We start from the raw sequence: 22,703 nt of genomic DNA, 5'->3' as shown, positions 1-22,703 counted from the left end.
TACTAAGAATTACAAATTATTTAGCAGATGCTGTTTTTTTTTTTTGGGGGGGGGGATACTTGAGGGTTGAACCCAGAGGTACTTAACCACTGAACTACATCTCCAGCCCTTTTTATGTATTTATTTTTTATTTTGAGACATGGTCTTGTTAAGTTGCTTAGGGCCTCATTAAGTTGATAAGGATGGCCTTAAACTCATCATCCTCCTATCTCAGTTTTCTGAGTTGACAGAATTAGAGGTATAAGCCACAGTGCTTGGCTTACATATTATTTATCTTCTAATAAGACATATGACTTCTGAGTACCCTTACTGTTAACTCTGAAATAATGTTATTTAAATTTTTAAAATACCACCAAAATAAACCCAGCTAGTATAAGAGCTGTCAAAAGAATGTCAACTCACAAAAAGGAAACAAGTTTTCTTAGGAAGATAAATTAGAATATAGTACATAATGGTCATATAAAATTTGAAGGGTACCTTGTTCCCTCTCTTAAGTGCTGACAAAAAGAGGAAGTATAATTAAACTTCTGAGTGAAATAGTCCAAATACCAGAACATGCAATCATGAAGGACTAAATTTAGCTATTTTTATTTTCTCAATATAGCCTATTACAATAAAGGCTCTTTACAAGTACTAATTCATTGATAAAAGCCATGTGTCATGAGCATATCCGATTATTTTAATGGGCAGTTAAATGAAAACTGTCTTCTTCTGAAACAAGAGAAAGAAAATTGACAACATGGAATAATTTCCTAGCCTGGATCTGCTGCCAAATTATCCTTTAATTTATCAATTATCTTTAGACTTATGGCTATTTTAATTGCCCCCAAAATTACACACACAGCTTCATAACTTATATGCCTATTTTATTAAAATCACATACTTACCTAATCTTAAATACTGGTAAGTTGATAACCATTCCTTCCACTTAGACGCTTAGAATTTCCCACCTTAAAGAGGCCTTACACTTTACCTAGGTCTACTCACTCTGACTGCACAAAAGAAGGTATATAAAAGCCTTTACAGCCCAAATATACATCAGTTCTACAGGCTATAGAAGGTTCTAGAAATACAAACCTTAAACGTACTGGAAAATAAGGACCTAAAGCAGATAGATAAATAAGTAGTAAGAAAAAAAGCCAATACTCTAACTCTTGGAAGCTTGCTTTACTTAGAGGTGAATTTCCAAAACATAGAATGTATATTTAATTGAAAGGATACATTTCAAAGCCAAAACAATTTATTTCAAAATTAGTCATATCTGTTTTCCCCCTTCCATGGGAAAATGTGAAGAGTTAACTGCTATAATAACAGAGGCTCATTAACAAAGACAATGAAACTGTAATTCAAATCTTGTTTAAGCCAATACTACCACAAACACTCTAGAGGGCACCACAAATAGCAATCTGCTTTGATTAAACTCAAGAAAGCAAGATCAACTTTGATAATGAAATCTGTACTTAATGCATGCAGATTTAATAAATATATACATAGGACTGTTTTCTCTTTTTTAAAAGATACAAATATTTTCTTAAAATGTTTTTTAAATAAAAGAAACAATATTACCTGTGAGTCTGTCATATACATTTGACCTTGTTTAAGAAGCACATCTTCTTTTCCTAAATAAATCCAAATAAATGGTACCTTAAATATCTACGCCAAAGTAGGCTAAATATTCATTTAGTATCACTCCCTCACTTATTATCCCATCAAAAAAAAGCAGGAAGTACAACAAAATTATTCTTGTTCTAAAATATCTATTTTTCTTATTATTTCTACTAAATATAAAGGAATTATGTAAGGTCTATAGTAAGCTGTTTTTTAGAAATATGAAAGATGGTTAAACAGGCTACGTAATTAATATAAAAGATACAGTCAAAATAAAAATATGTTCTCTGAGATTCATAGGATAAGTATTATCATTATACTGAATGAAGAGTTTAATACTCACTAGGAAGAAAAAATCGATTTTCTAGAGAAAGTGTAAAACTGAAGAGTAAACGAAGACTATGTACAGTCCTAAAATAATTAATAAATAATTATTTATGAAACTTGTAATTACAAAATGCTTATCTGAATTGAGATTGATTTCTCCAAATCAGAAAACTGTGTTTGTTTTTATTTCCATGGAAAAGCCAACTATCACAAGAAAAATGTCTACTGATCAAAAAGGCAAATGTATTACACATAACTCACAGTAATGCTATTGGCATACAATTCATACAATGTACAATTTAAAACTACAGGTGGCAAAGGAAAACAGGGCCTCAGTGACTCTCAGAGTTTATGGTAGAGGTCATGGCATTCATCTGAACCTCTTCCTATTCTACTTGCTGAAGTGTAACACACAGGTGGGTGTATAAAGTTTAACAGCAGGAGTATTATGTACAATCAGACAAATAAATAGGTATAAATATTCTTTTTCGCTTGAACTGGGAGAACCATAATAACAAAGCCAATATTTTTATACTCACGGTTACTGAAATGACTTCCTGATCCTAAATGATCACTCTGAAATCAGAAGCATAAATTAAAACACTTGTGTGAATGCTGCTTCATTTTCTTGAAAGTCTAGTTTAGCTCTAAATGATCCAGTCATTAAAACCACATTTTTTACATTCCTTTTTTCTCCTGAGTATTATTCTATTTGATCCCACAAAATGACACAGCACTAACAACAATTAGACAGATCAGCTGGGAATAAACAACTTCACTAAGCATTTAAAAGCAGTTAAGTGTTTCAAGGAAAAACTTTATTGCTCTATAGAAAAAAAAAAAGTGAGCCCCAAACAAACTGAAACAACTTTCAATATCTAGTGTTTGCCCCTGCTTTACCTCAAAAGGAAAGAAGTACCCCGTTTGCATCCAGGACTCATTTTACTTTACGACTGTTGGGAGCAGAAACCCTAACTCAGTGACTATGAAATATTAGTGTAATCCTTTCCTTTGGAATTTATAGAATATTGATTACTTTTGAAAGCAAAAGGAGACAGAGAGCAGGAAATGAAACTGTGGCAAAGACCTACACACAAAGGTAGTAATAAACCTGTCAATGTATCAGTTAGGAAAAGGAATACAATAAACACTTAAGATACTTTGAAATACCCTTGGTTTGCTCCTTTTCCCAAGTAAGGAAAATACAAAGAATCTAATATATAAACTAAAGTATTACACTTCAAGAATAAGTGTATACAGATGAAGTTCTGGGAGTATTAGTAGCAAAAGCTACACATCAAATTCTTACATTAAGTTACTATGATAAAAAGTCTAGAGTTTCATAGCTAAATTAATGCCACCTCCATTAAACCTTAATGCTCTAAATGTGTGAAAAATATCTCTAAGCTTCCTTAAGTTCTTCATTCCATGCAATATTTAATATCAGAGTTTGTAAAAACCTAAATAGGCTTGTATGTGGATGTAAGGGATAGAGGTTATGCACACAAGGAGTTAAAAAAACCTTAATTTGGTTTTGTTATCTTTATTTCTCAAATGAAAACAAATGCATGGATTATAAAATTATACTTATTCTAAAATATTCATATTTCCATGTATTTTTTCTATAAATGTAAGGGAAATACCTTCATATTAAGTATTACACATAACTCACAGTAATGCTATTGGCAGTTTAAGAAGTTTTTAAACATGTGAGATGATACAGTAATGGATATTTAAGTTGTTCCTTGGTGTCCATGAGGATTTGTTCCAGGACCCCACAGATGCCAAAATCTATAGATGCTCAAGTCTCTTATAGAAAATGGTACAGTATGTGCATTTAACTTCTATGCATACCTTCCATATAATTTAAATCATCTCTATATTACTTACAATACCTAACACAAGAAAAATGCTATGGAAATAGTTGTTATTTAGGAATATTAACAAGAAAATAGTATGTGTTCAGTAAAGATGCAATTTTAAAAATATTTTCAATCTGCAGTTTACTTAATCCATGGATGCAAAAATCATGAACATGAAAGCCTGATTTTATTGAAAGTTTTTATTTTATTTATTTTATTCTTAGATTTTAATGGCTGCTTTCATAAATACTGGGTCACATATAAATAGGTCCTGTAATTTTCTTCTTGAAAGTAAAAAATCATTCCTAGCATGAAAATTAATCAAAATTAATTTGTAACAACTAAGGAAACTAGCCCCATTATATTGAAAGAAGGGTTACAAAATGGAATGTACAATATGACTCAAGCTGTTAAATGAGTATGTGAAAAACAAATAATGCACAAAGTACTAGAAAGATATTGGTCAGGTACTAAAAGCACAAAGATGACAGGTGTCTCTATTTTCTGCTTTTAGTTTGACTATATTTTCTAATTTAAAAATGCATATTGGTTTTGTGATAAGAAAAATAAGGTAACTTTTCTACAGATTATTATGACCTTATTGAAAGTTACAAACCTGAAAAACTAGAGTTTCTCTACAGAAAACAACTTATTCCTGAGACATGCAGAGTAGAAGAAAAGTAAGGTAAAAACAGTACCCAAATTACAGGTGCCAGACTTTGATGATTACTTCGAAGCCCCTGTTTATACACCTGTATTTTCTCATTCAAGCTATTCTAAGTGCAAATAGCATGTGAGTTAAGATACCTGGATTCAAGTTTCGGCTCTGCTACTTCCTATTTGTGAAGTCCCTCACTGCGTAAAACCGCTCTGCTCTTCAGCTTCTTCACTTATTAAGTTCAGATAATAATAAAACATATCACACAGGGTTGATGTGTTCATTAATGCACATACACTGCACAAAGCAGAATATGATTTGTTCTATGAAAATGTTGACTCTGACTAGATTTCACAACCTTAAAAAGAAGTCTTCAAATACGACTAGATTTCATAACCTTTCAAATGTGAAAAAGAAATCCCTACAGTTAGATTATTCTTATGTTTTAGCTTATAGAACTGTTTCTGAACACTCTTTAGAATGCAGCCATAAATAAAACACTTTTGTTCTATTTTTAAAAATGTATGAAGGCCTAACTCAGCTGCCTGAGTACACCAGCATTAAGTGCCCACTACAATAATTTCTGCCCACATATACTCTGTGTAATCACAACCCATGTCAAGATACAGAGTATGTACAGCAGCCCAGGAGCTTCTTCATGCACCACTCTGGCCTATAACCCCTTCACCAAAGGGTGGCCTCTATTAAATATCCAACAACACTGATCTGTTTATCTGCTTTTAGATTTCATAGAAATAGAACTGTGCAGTATGTACTCTTTGTTCAGATTGCTTTCATGCAACATTTTGTCTGTGAAAGTCATCCATGCTTTACATTCTTTTTTCATAGCTGCATACATACTTTTTTTATTTACAAAGAAAACAATTTACTCTGCATGTCCCTTAAAATATGCTGAAACTTAACTTAGGTGGTACCAGAGGTGGAGCCTTTTGGAAAGTGATTAAGTCACAAGGGCTTTGCCTTCATGAATGAATTAGTGCCTTATAGAAGAGCTACCAGGAACTAGCTTAGCCCCCTTTTTGCCCTTTCACCTTCTGCCAAAGGAGAACACAGTTTCGTATACTTCCACCACATGAGGATGCAGCCAGGAGGCCCTCACCAGACAGCAAATGAGGGCACCTTGATCTGGGATTTCCCAGTCTTCATAAATGTGAGACATAAACTTTTGTTCTTTATAAAGTACCCAGTCTTGGGCACTTTGATACAGCAGCACAAGTGAATTAAGACACACTTTTAAAGTACTGTGGAATTATATTTCCCAGTAAGAATTAGATTCATTCTCAATCAGTCACTTTTTTCAGCAATCCCTAATGATGAATGACATTATACAATATATAATATGGCATTACAGTTAAAAGTTGGAGAGAGGTTCCCCTTAATGTAGCAAGAGCAAGGAGTGACAAGAAGCAAGTGTGAGAGAGGCTTTAAGTGTTGGTAACATTCTGTTTCTTGATCTGGATGTGTTTAAATTGAAAATTTATTAACTTGCACACTTTAAGTGTGTACTTTTAAAATGTCTATTATATTTCAATAAAAGTTAAAAATATGATCTTGAAGAAACTAAAAACTAACTGATTCAACCAAATGAGTATATGATGTCAGCTTTATTAATATACCATTCTCACCAAGATGTTCTAATTAGGCCATATGCACACAGTTCTTCCTGAGACAACCCTGGTCATACTGCTTTTCATTTATATGATTATTAATCTTGCCACTATAATCACTGAAAATTTACAGGTAAAAACATGAAGTTTTGAAAAGGTACAAATAAACAACTAAGAAGGTTGGGGAAAAGAATCTGGACTGCAGCTAAGTGTCAACAGCATGCTAGTCAACTGTAATGACTCCACCTAACCGTTACAACTCTCTGAAGAAAGGCAAGATAGTCCTAATTTTTCCAAAGAGGCAAAAAACTAAGAGATTTTAAACAAAATCCTGAGGTCACACTATAACAAAGAGTTATAACCCAAATTCAAGTCTGATGCCAAGCCCCTTACTACTACTACCTACTATGAATTATAGGAAATAAATAAGTTTTCTATACCTCAAGATATTTAAATCTATTTTTCAGAGTCTCAATAGTTCTTAAGCTTTCTTCATGTTGCTTTTCTTTAGCTGCCAAGAGGGACTTCAGCTTTTCTCTCTGAAAAGCAAGGAATAAATACAGAGTAAAATCACCCTGTGCATGAAATAGGAATTCCTTTGAGAACTGGAGTTAATGAATTCTCTAACCTGGTGGAATTTATTAGTAGAATTAATAACATAAATATGCTAATAAATCATGCAATATATACAAATATTATAAAAAATTCAAATCTCTGTTATTTAAATCTTAGTATGTTCATCCTTTATAATGTTTAGAATTTTTCATCATGTCATGATAAGTTCCACAGAAAACAATATTCAAAACAATTTTAAGTCATACATAGGTTTTTCTTTCCCTCTAAGCAATAACTAGAAATAGAATCTTGTTTTTCATCTCAATTTAGGACTTAAACCTTTACTACAATATTATCTTCAAATTTACAAAACACTTTATATGTTTAAAATAAAATTTAGCATCCTACCTCACTTTCCAGATCATCAGCAACCATTACTTCCTAAATTTAAGAAAAAGAAATGTATTTTAATTCTTGAAAGTTTATCTCAAAAGATAAGAGAGTGGCAAATATATTTTTAAAAGACTGGTAAATGTCTTTAAGATTGGAGACAAGGATGTGAGAAGAAAATGGTAAGTGTTACCATGTCTGCTGTAGTTCATTCTTCTTACCGACTTCAGAAGCACTTTTTTTTTTTTTACATTATTCAAAGTTTTGTGTAATTCAATTCAATTACTCTTCTATGTAGAGACCTACATAACACATATTTCTTTAAGAAAAATACATATATGAACACATGTACTTTTTTGATTCAAGTCAAAAGAAACTTCCCAAGTCCTATCTGCTCTTCCTCCTCATATCTTCTGCCTACGGCTGCTTCTTCAATCCCCTGGCCTCTACTATAGTTCAATCCTTTGCTATTATCATATACCTAAATTATTGATAATGGCCTTCTTTTTTTGGTATGAGCTTCCTTATTGTAAAATGTCACATACACACAAAATAAGTCCATTTTCAATACTTTAAGTATTATTTAGAGGACAATAAAGTGAACATCTGTGCCACTATCTTTCTATATTTATAGTAAAGGAATGTATATCTTCTATAATTCCAAAGTTCAGGATTAATTTTATATGCTAGATCAAAATTGCTAATTTATTTTTCTGTTAAAAGCTACTATGTCATGAGTTGTCCTATGGGAAGTTCTCATGGCAAGGAATGAGGATCCTTTAACAAGCATCACGTCAGTTAGCTTCAGAGCAGATCCTTTAGCCCTTCAGATACTGCAGCTTGGTTGACTGCCTGACTTCAACATGAGAGACCTGGAGCCAGAACCAACCCTGCTCTTAAAGCTTCTAAGTTTGAGGGTAACACATTACACATTAATAAACACCTAATACACCTTGTGTATATGAAATTATCTTTATTTTATCCTCTTGTTTGATTGAGTATTTGGCGATAGAATTTTAGCATGAAATTTATTTTCTTCAAAATTCTGAAGGTATCCTCTACTGTCTTCCCATTTTCAATGTTACAGTTGAGATTCAGAGTCATTTTGATTTCTGATCCTTGAACATGCTACCTGACTCTTTTAGGGAGTGGGGGGAGACAGTTGTTGGTAGGATCTTCTTCGTCCTCAATTCTCTGAAGCTTCACAACAATTGCTAGTTTCATCAACGGTGGGTCTTCTCTATGTGGAAAAGCATGTCTTTCATTTCTGGGAAATTTTCTTTAGTTACCTTTTTGATGATTTTCTCCCCTCTGCTATCTCTTTCTGGAACACCTATTACTTAGATGCTGGACTATGCTCTTCCGTTTTCCAATCTTTCTACTTTTTTCTAGTTGATAAGTCTTTATCTTTTTTCTATACTTGCAGGGTGTTTTCCCAGATTCACTTTTTTTTTTTTTTTTTAAATATCAGAATGTTCCCCTTTTAGATGAGATATTTTCTTGTGTCACTGAAAATATTAAGAGTAGTCAGTTTTAGGGTTTTGTTTTTTAAAACTTGCTTTCCTGCACAAACCATTTCTTACATTCTCCTGTGTGTTAAATCTCTACCTTCCACAGATCATAAATATGCAGCACCTTGGTTTTTGCTTGTGTTCAAAAGTGAAGACTTAAAGAGGTGACTGAAATGTCTACACCTGTGTATGACTAAGGGTTGTACTGCAAGACAGTATGATGGGGCCAGCTAGGTAAGGAACCCTTCATTTCAGCATTTTAAAGTGTTTCCTCCTTGGGCTGAAAAGATTCCTTTGAGAAGACTTCCAATCTCCTGCCAGCTGTAAAGGACTCACTTGCAGAGCAACAGGATCTTAGCACTATTACTTAACCTAGTGTGTTTCTTACGGTGCACCCACCTTTGGCTACACTTGGTGTCCTCAGTTCAGATATTCTTCTATTGAGAAGAATAAAGAGGAGCAGTTAGAACTGAATGAAAAGAGTCAGGTATTTAGGAACCTGTTTTTTTTTTAAACAGAATTTTAACTACTCATTCAGCTTTCATTCCTAAATCCAGAGATAGCTGACACTACCAACTTCTAAGCTTTTTAGAGGTTATGAATTATAAATCATTCCACTTTCCCCACTGCTGGCCTTAGATTCAAATTTCTCAAGTCTAATAATTTATTGTTCATTAATCTGCTTTCCAGATTCAATATTTTGTTACTATGATATCTGTTCCTACCATACCTGTCCTGAGAGATGCTTTTGAAATGTCCCTTAACTCTCCTTTCAGTGGAGATGTGAATGGAAGAATGTGCATGTATTCTAATTGTTGCCTTAACTAAGAAGTTATCCCGACCAAAGTTAGTATTTAATTTTTATAATGAAAAATTAATCTTACCAACATAATTTATCAATTTCCGGACTCATCTGTGTTTCCTATATCCCACAACTTTCCTCTTAGTTTATCTTTCTTGATGCAGAAGTACATTCTTTAATGATTATTTTATTGAAGGCCTACGTGTGGCATATTCTCTTAGTCTTCAGAAATCTGAAAATGTCTTCACTCTGCCCTCATTCTTGAATGAGTGCTTGGAAACAAAAGTCTAGGCTGAAGCTCATTTTTTGCTAGCATTTTGATGGTATTAATGGTTTTTCTTTTTGTCCATATAAATTACATTGTCTTTCCTTCTTAACCACTTTTAAGATCTTCTCTTTAAATCTAATGGTATATAGTTCTACAATGTAATATTTAGTTGTATCTATATTTTTGTTCCATCTTGATACTCAAAGTACACAATCACCTAGTTTCAATTCTTGAAAATTATCAATAATTATCTCCATTTTATTTTAATTGGACTTATCGATTTTTATGCATTTTTTATCTGTGTGCCACATCTTGATGCATACTTTACACTATCTATAAATCAAAATTCAGTCTTTAAGTGTAACCAATCTTGAGTTTAGCCTGTCACAATTTTTATCTCAGTGACTATCCTCAGGGCAACTAAATCAATGTAGTGGGGAGAGGCAGTAGGAAAGGGGACTCAGAGATGATTCTAAGGTTAGTGCAGATACCAAAACCAGTCAGTAGGGCTCTTAGAACAAAAAAAAAAAAAAAAAGGGAATGACTAATTTCCAGTTAAGATGGTGAATTTGCTTTTGGATACATTCCATTTTAGGAAAATCTAAAAGAGAAATATATTAAAATAATGAGGAAAATTAGAACCAAAAGGACAGCTATCCCAATCATGGGCTTATTTCCCACTCTTAAAATAAAAATATCACACAAGATGGCACCTGTGACAAGTCATACACATGATAAAATATGCATTTAAAGAGTGAAATGATTATCCTGGATTTCATATTTTCTTTAAAAAATAATAGCTTATAGATATTTCTTGCATTTTCAACTTTTACACAATAGATAATATAGATCACTGTTTCTGTGACTTTGTTCATAATAGCACTCTCTGGAATATCCCTTTGTTCCTTCTTGCTTGCTACAAAATTCAGTCAAAATACCATCTTCTTGCAGGAAGTACCACCTTAGAAGCAACAGCTCACAGCTCTCTCCTTTCTCCTCTAATGTCCCTCACATGTCCTTACTTATCATCTGGGTTGCATTACTTTATATATTTACATTAGAAGCTTCAAGGAAAGGGTTTGGCCTCAGTAAGATACAACTGTCCTCAGGACAATGACTTGATTTTACCTCCTTTAGCATTGTGACCTGAAATGACAGACAACTGGTAACAATATCTTATTGATAATTATAGGTACTAAAACAGTTTTCAGATTTTTAAAAATACTGTGCAGATTATTTACCTCATTCAACTGTAATTGTAAACCATTGACTTTATCCAATAGTATCCTTTGTTCTTGCTGAATTTTTCTCAACCGCTCTTTCAAATCTTCATTTTCAATCTCCAGATCCTTAAGAGAGAAAACAGATAAAAATTTTTATAAAATAAATTTAAAAAGCAGTTTGCTATCACAGATATACATATATATAAAACAGCTTTAAGTACAAATGATATAATTTCAATGACAATGTTACTCAAAATCTAAAAATGAGTAATAAAATTGCTGTCCAATGATAATAAATACAAGTATATTAAAGAGAGTAACTAATCAATTTGATTTCAACAAATAAAAAATAAAAGCAACACTTGGAAACAGAATATGGCAGAATATGCCACTTTAACTTTTGCTTAAGAATTCCCAAGTTGCTGGGTACAGTGGTGCACACCTGTAATCCTAGGAGTGCAGGAGGATTGCGAGTTCAAAGACAGCATCAGGAACTTAGCAAGGCCCTAAGAAACTCAGTGAGACCCTGTCTCTAAATAAGACTTTTTTAAAAAAACTGGGAGTGCGGGGTGATATGACTCAGTGGTTAAACTCCTCTGGGTTCAATCCCTGGTACAAAAAAAAAAAAAAAAAAAACTCCAAAGTTTATGAGACATTCTAATGCTTCTGTTAAACTTATCATTTCACGACTCTGATAAAATATGAAAGGTTCCTACTTAAGTCCACAGTCTACTTTCTCAACACTACCTAGAAACCCAAATAAAATGCTTTTATTATATTGAAAGCAGCTATTTAACTTATAATTTAATGATGTTCCAGTAATAAACTAAGTATGAGTTCTTTACTCAACATAATCCACTTAATAATTACTCTGGAAAACTTTGACCAACATAAAAAGGCACTGTGTAGTTAGTTTAACAAAATTATTTTTCTTCATAAAAATAAAAAATTTTTAAAGTTTAGATTTTATTTTTTTATATTACCATTACTTTTATTACCATAATTAATTTTACAACATGAACATAAATGTATGGTTTATAAAAGACATGAAAATCAAAAAGAGTTAATAAAATTGCTAAGTTATTTGATTTTCTAGTGTAATCGAAACAATGTATTCTATACTATACTTCTGTTATATACTTGAGTTACTTAATACAGACTCAAACACTCATAACAAAAGTCAATTTTTGAAAAAGAGTAAGAAAATATCCCAACCATAACAAACTTCCTTTCCTTTCTCCATTCATTTCACCTGTGTCTCTGTTCTCACTTCCCCCATCCCACTATATACAACACTGAAATTCTTTTAAAAGTAAGATATTAATTTTTTTTCTTTGTACCTGAATGTTTTGATGCTCCCTCTGATTTGACTTCATGTTTATTTCATCTTGCATGTGTGTCAAATTTCGCTTGGGTAAAACATTAAGAAAAGACAAATTAACAAGTATAAGAATATGGAACAGTAATATTTTCCTCAATAGTCAATACACCCAACCAGTGACTTTCAGTTCATTCAACATTAAATTTTACTGTGTATAACACAAGATGGCAGTATTTCCACTTAAAAACCCCTAAATGGAAAGCATCTTTAAGGATAGAGGCTTTAAAAAAATCAAAGTATAATTTAAAACACTACCAATTTTTTAAACTTATTAAGGATTTATTTTAACTAAACTCACAAAATTTAAAAAGTAAATTTTTTACTAGACACAATATGAATGTTGTGCTATAAAACATCACATACCACTTCATAGGAAGAATTTAGTTTTTAAAAAATGGAGGGGAAGGGCTGGGGCTGGGGCTCAGCAGTACAGTGCTCGCCTAGCAAGTGCAAGGCGCTGGGTTCGATCCTCAGCACCACATAAAAATAAATAAAATAAAGGTATTGTGTCCAACTACAACTAAAAAAAAATTTTTTTTTCATGGAGAGGAAGAGGAAACCACATTAAGTTTGAAAGACAATATGGAGATTATTTCCTTTTCTGAGTACTGCTAAAACAAAGTATCAAGATGCAGTGTTAAGAAGAGACACTGACTTGGATATATAAAAGATCTCTAACTCTGTTGGGTATATGTTCCATTTTTTAACACTTACAGCTTTGGAACTTTATTCCAGTTTAGAGATTTGCTTTAACAAAAACAGAGCACAATGATTAAGCAAGAGAACAAATAACCTCCTTTTTAAAAAATCCAATTGGTCTTCAAATCTACATAATAACCAATTTAGAAACATCACTCTTAAAGTTAAAAAAAAGATTGCTTTAATTCCTCTAGATAATTTTTCATGTTTTATATTACTTGTTTGTTTAATCAATTTATTCAACTACCATTATAATGAGTTCGGATCTAGAATTCGGGGACAGGTCCCTTTAAAAAGATATTCTGTAGCCACAATTTCCAAAATATGTTTCTAGTTTCATTCATTCTACTAGAGGACTGTTCCTCAAGAGGCATTTGACATTTATTAACAGCTCACTTCATCATATCACTCTTATTTTTTTTATTGTTTTTGAGACACGGGTCACTGTGTTGCCCAGGCCAATCTCAGATTCTCAAAATCACTGTGTTGCCCAGACTCAGTCAATCCTCCTGCCTGGGACTACAGGTGCCCACTATGGCTCCTGGCTCATCATAGAGCCCTCATTCCCAGCCTTCCTCTCAGAATCCTCACCCATTTCCTCCCCTTAACCCACCCCTGCTCAGACAAACTAAGTCAACTCCACCCATGAAGACCCAGCTTCCTGACAAGGCCTTCTTAGCAACAAGAAGAGAATGTTCCTTGCCCTTCCAGCTCCAAGAGGCAGTGACCCAGGCACAACTAATGGCTGATATAAGCCTTCCGCAAGCTGTTGGTCTTCAGAAGACATATATTTGAAGTCTTTACCACTCCAAATTCTTCTTAACACAGCACCTGGTTATTTTACCACTCTCTCCTTCTGCCCGCTCCATCGTGTACACAGCACTTCTGCCAACCTGAGCTTCTACTGTCCCACAGGTGGGCGAAACACACTCCCTCATCAAGGGTTGGAACTTGCCTCCCCCTCAGCCTGTGAACTTCTCTGGAGCCCCCACTCTCTCCATCTTCATCCTTTAATACTGTTTCCTTCGTAGCATCTGCTCTGATGCAATTGGTCATTTGTTTATTGTTTTTCTCTCTCAATAACCTGGGAGCTGCATGAGGGCAACAACTTTGCACCTGGCAATATCCTGACACTTAGAACAGTAACTGGCACACTGTAGGTGTTTGTTGAACAAACAACTAAGTCTTCCTTTTACAACTATATTGCAGGTTTCTTGATAATAGGGACTGCATGGCTTGTACAAAAACAGTTCCTATTTATAGTAGATAGTCTATAAGTATATTCAATAAATATGGAAACAGGAATTAGGAGTCATTACTCTTACTGCTCCTAGTAGAAAATTAACTCCTTGTATTCACTCAGAAATCCTTACAGTACTTAGCAGAGTACTATTCCCATGTAAATATTCAATAATTCTTTATTTTAAATATCTGTACATTTCAGAACTCATTTTTCTCTTCTGTGGGATGGCTGGTATAAACACAAGAGTATACTTTTTATCTCACTCGACTCCTACTTAAATTATCTGAGAAACAGGGAGAAGGTTGATGAAAAAGAAAGTATCAACAGACATGACCCATGTATGAACATGTTACTTCATTCTGATGGATTGAAAAGGAGAACAAGCTTTAATACAGCTTTCAGATTGAGGTGAGAGGTAGAGATAATGGTGCAGAATGATGAATAGAATTGCTCAGAAGGTACCTGATTACTTTTTCTTCAGGGTTTGGAAGTGCCCAGGTTCCTCTCACTAGAGAAAAGCTGAAAGCCTGGAAGGGAACAGCCAGCAGAAGAGGAAAGCTGCCTACACTAGCTCTGCAGCCAGAGTGCTGTCAACCACCCCACTTCAACTCAAAAAGATGAGAGGAAAACACAAGACATTTACTCAAACCAGGACATAAAACCAGGGTTAAACTGTGATTTGTTAAGTGGTTAGTATAAAGTATGAATTGTTCCATGTGCTATTTTAAAGTCCTCAATTGAGTATACATAGAAAAAAGACTTTTAGAAATAGAAAATACTCTATATTAACAGTGGTATTGAAATCACAACAGATAATCAGTTCTTAACTGTTTTCTTCAGTTCTTATTGCACTAAAAGAATTTTCCCAAATCAGTACAGATTGGCTCTGTTGTTGAGAGAGGATAGGGGGAAACTGCCTATGATCTGCCAGGCTAAAATTCATCATTTAATAATTTCAGTGAGGTGTGATATCACCACATACATGGAACTAAATGCCCAAACCAGGAGGCTATTTATTCCCCACTGGATACATTCATTGTGATTGTGATCCATTACCAGGCTAAGTGATATTATCTTAATATAATAGGATCTTATGACCTTAATACTACATTCTACATGGGCATGATAAACTGGGGAGATAGAAAGCATGCACTTAAACTCACAATGAGTTGTGTATAATCATTAACCAGCTTTACTAAGTATTTTACTTAAATTGCACAATACCTACAATTTTTAAAAATTAAAATTAAGATCTACCTGTTGCAGAGATGGTCCTTTCTTCCAAAGTTCTCTCCCTAAAGATTTAAAGAGAGAAAAACAGTAAAACAGCAGAGTATTATGGGTAGATATGCATTCCTTAACTATACCACTCAGTCAATATTAACTAAATAAATCTTAAAGTTTCCTCTAAAGCTTACTACTTTTTAGTTTTAATTCTGAAATTCATGCTTAAAACAACAATAAAATAACATTTTTGCTAACCAAATTAACAAAGGTTTTTTTTTATATGACAATATTTAGATAACTGAAACATCAACTTGTTAAACTATCTCAAAAGCCATAATGTACATATCCTAAAGCCTAGTGATTCAATTTCTAGGAATTGATCTCAGGGGAATAATAAATAAACATATGCCCAAAACACATAAGGAAAAACCAGTGAAAAAACAGATATAACTTAGATACCACCAACAGAAAATTGTCTTAATTAATTGCCTTAATTTAAGTAAATGGAATCCTATGCATTAATAAAAATTATACTAAAAATATGAGGAAAAAAATAGAAAAACGAAAAAGTCTTCAAAATATGTTACATAAAAAAGTAAGCTACAACTCAGTGTTATAGGTGACCTTCAATTTTATAGATAAGGAAAAGACTGGACAGCTATGCTTCAAAATATCCACAAAGGCTTCTCAGTGGCAGGATGAGTGTCTAACTTTATTCATTGTGCTCTTCTGCATTTTCCAATTTTTCTTTCATAAATAGAAAAACACTTGGTATAGGCATTTGATATATAACATTTGAATACTTTATATACATATGTTAAAATGTTTTTTTTTCTTTAAAATTTCCTGAGTATAAAGTTAGGAGCTTCACTCCTTATCAAAAATATTAATATATACAGTTTTTATGTGTCAATTAAAAAATATTAGTAAAACCCTTGAGTTGACTCTTCCTCTCAGTTCTTAAATTAGTCCACAGTATATCAGGATTTATTTGATAAACTACACAATAAATGTGACAGACACTGTCCCAAAACAAAGGGGTATGATGTAAGTAAGCAAATCTATGGTACAAAGGGAGGGAAACCAACACTTTATTAAAACTTTATTATTTATTATCTAAATCTTTAAAAAGCTGCTCTTTCTTAACCTGGACTTTTCTAGTCATAGAGAACTGCTAATACCTTTGCTGGTATTTTCTGACGCAGTCTTCAGTAAGGTTAGAATGTCCAGATTGTCACCAATTCTTGCGTAGTAAGAACTATCATGGCCAAGGGCATCCAGTAAGCTTACATCAGCACCATTTTTAATTAAGATTTCTACTGCATCTCTGCAACCATACTCACAACCCAGCATGAGAGCCGTTCTAAAAGGAAAGGGGAAGAATAAAAGACCTTGAGGAAAATCCAAGGAAATGTTTCAAAAATATTCAGCTAGAGGCCTCCTTAAAACATCAGTACTACTTTAAGAGATTATATCATTATAGATACAGATTTTACTTTATCTGTTTATCTTACATTTTAATTTCATCACATTTATAAAAAAAACATTTACTTTATGTTTGCAGAGCTTAAACCTTATGATGTCTTATATACTTTAATTACTTGTCAAACTAAACTTGTTTATTCCAGTTCATTAATGTGGTATAAATAATTACCATAAAAAAATCTTCTACAACTAATATTGTCACCCCCTCTGCTCAAACCTTAACTCAGTCTTTTCATAAACTGAACCACATCACACAAACTTCCCCGAGAAATCATTTATCCTCCAAGGGAGGGCTTTCATGTCTTTAAGCTTCATTTAAAACTTGTCTCATTAAATGAACTTTCCTCAACTACTCACACATTAACATAGACCATTCCTTTATTCTGCATGAGAAAGCCACCAGCACTCAAACATTTCACATATGTCAGAAAACAATCATCATGAAATAATACAATTAACTTGTCATGGAAATTTAGAAGGACCCTAAAAATTATTTTGTCAAATTTTTTTTACAACTGAGGGAATCAACACCTAACAAAATAAAGTGACTTATCCTATATCAAACTTCAATTGAGACTACTGAATTTCATAAGAAAATTATTCTTGCCTTTACTATCCTATGTAAGCTCTTTCTTATACAACCAATACCCCCATAGTTGCTGGTATAAAATTCTATACAAAATAGGCATTAACAAAGTTGTATTATTAGCTTTAAAAAAATGCCAAAAACTCAATAACAACCACAAAAAAGTTGAATACAGTGTCAAAAACTATAATTTTAAAATCATTTGCTATCTAGCAAGTTTATAAAACATCATGGTGTGTGTGTGTTTGTATGTGTGTGTAAAACAAAAGAACTATAAAAATGTAAGGCATTATACATAAATCACCAGATCAACCCTCTGTAATTAAAATTAAAATTTTAATTTTAGAATCAAATTTTATTAGTTATGCTTAGACAAACAGATTATAGTATCTGCACAAAATAATACAAGAATTCCATCTTCTTATCACATTAGTGATTTAATTGCTTAAGAATTTCCTCCATTGAGATGTCTGCACAATAAAAACAATTAGAATTATAAATATGACATCTAAAAACTATTTTATTTGTCTTCTTTCAATGAACTATAAATAGTATACATGTTTAGAAGAATAAAATTAAATAAAAAGAACAAATTTATTAGTAATTATTTGTAAAATCCCAGAAACTTAGCTATAAATTATTACAACAGCCCAACTAATTAGGGGAATATATTTCAGATATTTGCTACCAGAAAGTTTGTGACTATATATACATCAAAATTATAATATAGAAAACACCATGATACACCAGACTCAGAGAAGGAGAAAAGGCAGACTGTGGATGGAAATTATCAGAGCAGATTACCTGAAAAACATTCATATACAGGGGGAAAGTAAACTAAGGGAAGCTTAGGATGAAGAAACAGACTCATTTTCAGAGGAGACAGCACTGTGCTCTGATAGGCTAAGGAGAAAACACCTCAAGAAAATCTAAATTGACCATGTCAAGCTTTACAATGTCCAAGAACCACCTGAATCTAAAAAAAATTCACAAGTGAAGAAACAGTCTATAGATGTAATTTTTTAAATTCTTCTGTATTTTGTATTTATGCCCATTTCATTAAAGATTTTTTTTAAAGCTTAAAATAACAGGGATGTACTTCCTTTTTCCTTCAGTTCCCTGACCCAAATATAGGCCCTAATCACTGCTTTTATTCACCATTTAGCCTGTCATTTCCCCCTATTTTCCTTGCCTTTATCCTTCAGCAACTGAAGAAAAGTGAGGGATGGATGATAATTCCAAAGAAGAGCAAGCAAAGGAGGGGAGAGAAGGAGAGGAAAAGGCCAAATCACAGCAGCAAAGTTTCAGAATCACTGTGCTTCCAGCTGCTACCTTGGAGCCAAGAAAAAAGAATTACCTGTTTTGTTTGTCTCTGGAATTAATATCTGCCCCTCTATCTATCAGCAGTTGACATATTGTTGGCCTACACATCTGAGTAGCAAGAACAAGTGGTGTCCGCCCATCCTAAGCAACAAGAAAAATAAACCAGCATTAAGAAAAGAAAGTTAGAATACATGAGACAAAATGAGAATAAAAACATAAACTGACTTACTATATCCTTGGCATTCACAGAGGCCCCATGGTCACAAAGCAGCTGTATGCTAGAAGGACAGTCTGCCATTGCTTTGAGAAAGAAAGAAAAGTGATAAATGGTGAACATCTGTTAGGACACATGGTGCTTTTCTAGGTCCATATAAAGCAATATAGTTCTTCAATTTCTACACCACCAATCTTTATATTCATCATCCTCAGTGTAGCATTATAAGCATCAATTTTCTATTTAAAAATGGGTTATATGAGATCATTTTGTAACTTTTTGAATAATTTATTAGGATCAAGGAACTATTGTCATCCTTGTAGAAGATAAGGATATATTACTAATCAAGGGCAAAAGAGATAATAAAAACCAAACTTAAATTTTCTATTTATAGCATGTTTTTAAACATAGCTACAACTACCTTGTTTCTTGAAGTTAGTGGGGTTTTTTTATATTCATTTTATAGTACAGTCACAGTGAGTAAAGAATGAAACATACAATTCACATTTTATTTTAAAAGTAGAGAATGCAATATCTGCCCTTTAATGATGGAAATCGGGCCATTTTGCTTAAAATTATAAAATCACATAACACTTCTTCTTGACTAACACTAGACTTCATATTTACATTGGGAAAAAATTTTTATTAAATTCAGACTGTTTACACGCCTCATGATTTTTTTTCAAAGCCTTATGAGCACATTATTTTTTTCCCCTTGGTGGAATTTAATAGAATTAAACAAAATATACATAAGAAAATCAAGTAAATTTTAATTTTTGTCTCTGAGCCAGCAAATCCCTCATTAAAATGCTAATCAAACTTAATAAAGAAATAAACCAAACTGAATACATTAATTCAGAAACTAAAATCTATAACTAGCCAGGTTCAACTATAAATGAGAATTAAAAATGAAAAGCTTAATAAATTCCAGGGTTATAATATACTGAACATGTAAAAGTTAGTATTAAAGGTCCATGGTGAAGACTGTTAGCTAGTCACCCAACTTGGATTACCCTCTCTTCCATGATAATAAAGTTGTATTGAGCACATAGTGACTCATCTAATGACTCCATTTTCCAATCCCTCCCCCCAATAGCCAAGTGTGGCCATGTGACTTTGATTCTGTCTATGAAATGTGATAAGAGTGATGTGTGTCACTTCCCAGTCTAGACCTTAAAAGACTAGTGATGCCTTCCTCTGCAATCTTTTCCCTTCCTATGAGCTGGAACACAGAAGTGCCTGCTACCAGCTCAGCCTTAAAATTGAGAACAACTCTAAAAGATGGTAAATCTGCTAAATGGAAGAAATCTGGGTTTCTAAATGACCCTGTGGATCGAAGCATTAGCCAATGTGAACATCAGGTCTGTGATACGAAAGAAAGAAATTCTGTCCTTCCTTTAAAGCCAATGTTAATGTTATTTTATGGTTTGTTATATAGTAACTTAGCCTAAGACAAAAATTACTATCAAGTGGGGTGCTAATATAACAAATACATAAAATAAACAGTACAGGTTTAATGGTTGGATGCCATGTGATGAGTTAACAAATCTCAGGCTAGAAATCTGGTGAACCTCTTATGCTGTGACAAAATATTTTACACAGCTATTATCTATGATAATTTAGAAGGTATACCGTGTGATTATACCTTTCTTGGTTAGGCAATAGAAAAGAGCCATACTAATAGGATATATTTAATAATATATGTATTTGAGACCTCACAAGTGTGGTGAAGCAAATTGTTTCTCTATACCAAACAATACAATATAAAATCATTGTTGCTTACAACTTTTCTCAAAGGCCTTATAGCAAGGGAAAAAAAGATCAAATCCTAGAATAAAGATAAGATTGAGGATGTTATATTAACATTCATGACTATTGTTTCAGATGGCTTTAAGATAAGTAGCCATTAAAATAAGATAAAAAAAAAATCCTGAGTCTAGAAATAAAGACAAGAGATAATGGAGGGTTAAGAACCATATGTCCAGCACATAACTTCTGATATGGTTCTTGGTATATAAGTGGTTGGAAGCAAATAGGTTTTGAGGGAATTGTCCTACTGCAAAAGCCCAGTCAGCTGAAACTCAGTTGTTCCGAACTTAATCTGCTTCCACAAAGGGCAACTTTCTCCAATAACCAATTTACCTGTCTTAGAGGAATATAGACAAGTAGGACTCTCCCTAAAGGCAGGGCCAGGAGCCACAGAGAGCAATGGATAAGGGATGTCTCCCATAAAACAGAAGGGGAAGGTGGCAGCACCAGTAGAACAAATCAAGAAATTGAACCCTAGGATCTCAGCAGGAAGTCCTGTTCCAAGTTCTGCTCAGCAGGATTTGATACCTGTTACTAACTAGTGAGTGCTGTGTGTCCCCGTTCCTTCCTTCCAAAAAGGAATCTTTATTTTACTTACCCTGTTCTTGTGCCTTCATTCTATATTATAAGGAGATATCTTCCATTTGAATTTATAGACTGCTACACTATGAAGTGTTACCTCAGAGCTAAAATAATAAAACTGTTGCAACATCCAGAAATCCTGGACTTTGAGCTAGAGGCTGAAGAACTGATTTATGTATTCTCACCCTTGAGAAGAAGATGAAGGATTCCATGTGTGGGGAGTAGAGGCTACAGAAATATCTGGAAGGACAGAGTTGGACTAGAGCAGAAATTGCAAAATCTGTTCTCCCCCTTTTCAACTGTGTAATAACCTGACTAGTCACCTAGAAACTATACTTCTGAGCCCCCTTTACAGATAAAAAAATGCCACCTGGCTTTGCTTTTTTTCAGGAGAATATGAATGGAGGGTTATTTACCACTTCTAAGTTTGGGCCTTAGACTTTGAGCATGTGGTCCACCCATATTCCCTTTCCGCTCACTTCTAGTCCCCTCATAGACAAGACTATAACTGCTTCGACCACACAGTTGAGGAAGAAACCCAGAAGATAGAGTAGCAACAAGATGAAAAGAATTTCATACAGAAATGACCATGAGTCACCTGCCAATCTATACTACATTCAAAAGTTTTTTGTAAGAAGCTGATATTAGAGTTCTTTTGGTAGAGCACTAAAAAGATATCCATCCTACCAATAAATGTATTGAACAAATATTAAGATTTCAATTGATCAGGTGGTACCAGTTCTAAAAAAAGGGGATAAAATTCATAATAACTCTTGGAATTTTATTGTAAGGCTGAAATGATAATGTACATGAAAATGCTTTGCATATAATACCATTCTATATAAAAATAAAAGAGAAGAAAATGCATTGAGAAATAAAAACAGAAAAGCACCTAAAATGCAAAAGAGAAAAAAGTGAAAGAAAATTAAGACATAAAAAGTTAAAGGAAATTAAAGTGTATCTTTAATATGGACCACTTTAAGTCATGCAAATAGTCCCTTTACATGAAAAGAGAGGGTAGATTTATTTTTTTCATTCTAGTAAACTATAGAAATTTCACACTGAGAAGAACCACACAAGAAGTCAGGCTATCTTACATTCCAAAAATACCTGAACATCTAACTTTTTCAATGTATTTTCTTTATGACACCTAAAGAATAATTCAGACACTTTGACACATAAGTGTGAACAATAAACTCTGTGAAATTACTAGTAAATTTTTTTATATATAGCACATTACAGTGATATGAAATTCAGTATTGACACCTCTAAGTCAAAACAATCACCATAATTAATTAATTACTTAATTAATTCAGGCACTA

The 22,703-nt window shown here is 33.1% G+C and overlaps 1 protein-coding gene across 3 annotated transcripts in view; it reads right to left on the bottom strand.

The window, feature by feature from the left end:
• The window catches only part of Uaca (uveal autoantigen with coiled-coil domains and ankyrin repeats), a 103,513-nt gene that overhangs the window by 10,229 nt on the left and 70,581 nt on the right, over positions 1-22,703 (bottom strand). For all 3 annotated transcript variants that reach the window (XM_046426545.2, XM_046426546.2, XM_058573335.1), the window contains exons 6-15: positions 19,006-19,076; positions 18,811-18,917; positions 16,564-16,745; positions 15,413-15,450; positions 12,173-12,241; positions 10,851-10,958; positions 7,047-7,079; positions 6,524-6,622; positions 2,475-2,511; positions 1,567-1,619 (exon numbers count right to left, since the gene is read on the bottom strand). In XM_046426545.2, the coding sequence (XP_046282501.1) occupies positions 1,567-1,619; positions 2,475-2,511; positions 6,524-6,622; positions 7,047-7,079; positions 10,851-10,958; positions 12,173-12,241; positions 15,413-15,450; positions 16,564-16,745; positions 18,811-18,917; positions 19,006-19,076 (797 nt within the window). The remainder of the gene's footprint in view (positions 1-1,566; positions 1,620-2,474; positions 2,512-6,523; positions 6,623-7,046; positions 7,080-10,850; positions 10,959-12,172; positions 12,242-15,412; positions 15,451-16,563; positions 16,746-18,810; positions 18,918-19,005; positions 19,077-22,703) is intronic.

The sequence above is a fragment of the Marmota monax genome, unplaced genomic scaffold (assembly GCF_021218885.2).
Source record: "Marmota monax isolate L192 unplaced genomic scaffold, Marmota_monax_Labrador192_F-V1.1 WCK01_AAM20220418_F8-fsc00078, whole genome shotgun sequence".
Taxonomy (NCBI): Eukaryota; Metazoa; Chordata; class Mammalia; order Rodentia; family Sciuridae; genus Marmota; species Marmota monax.
Note: the sequence above shows the minus strand (reverse complement) of the source record. Positions and strands in the feature narration are given on the sequence as shown.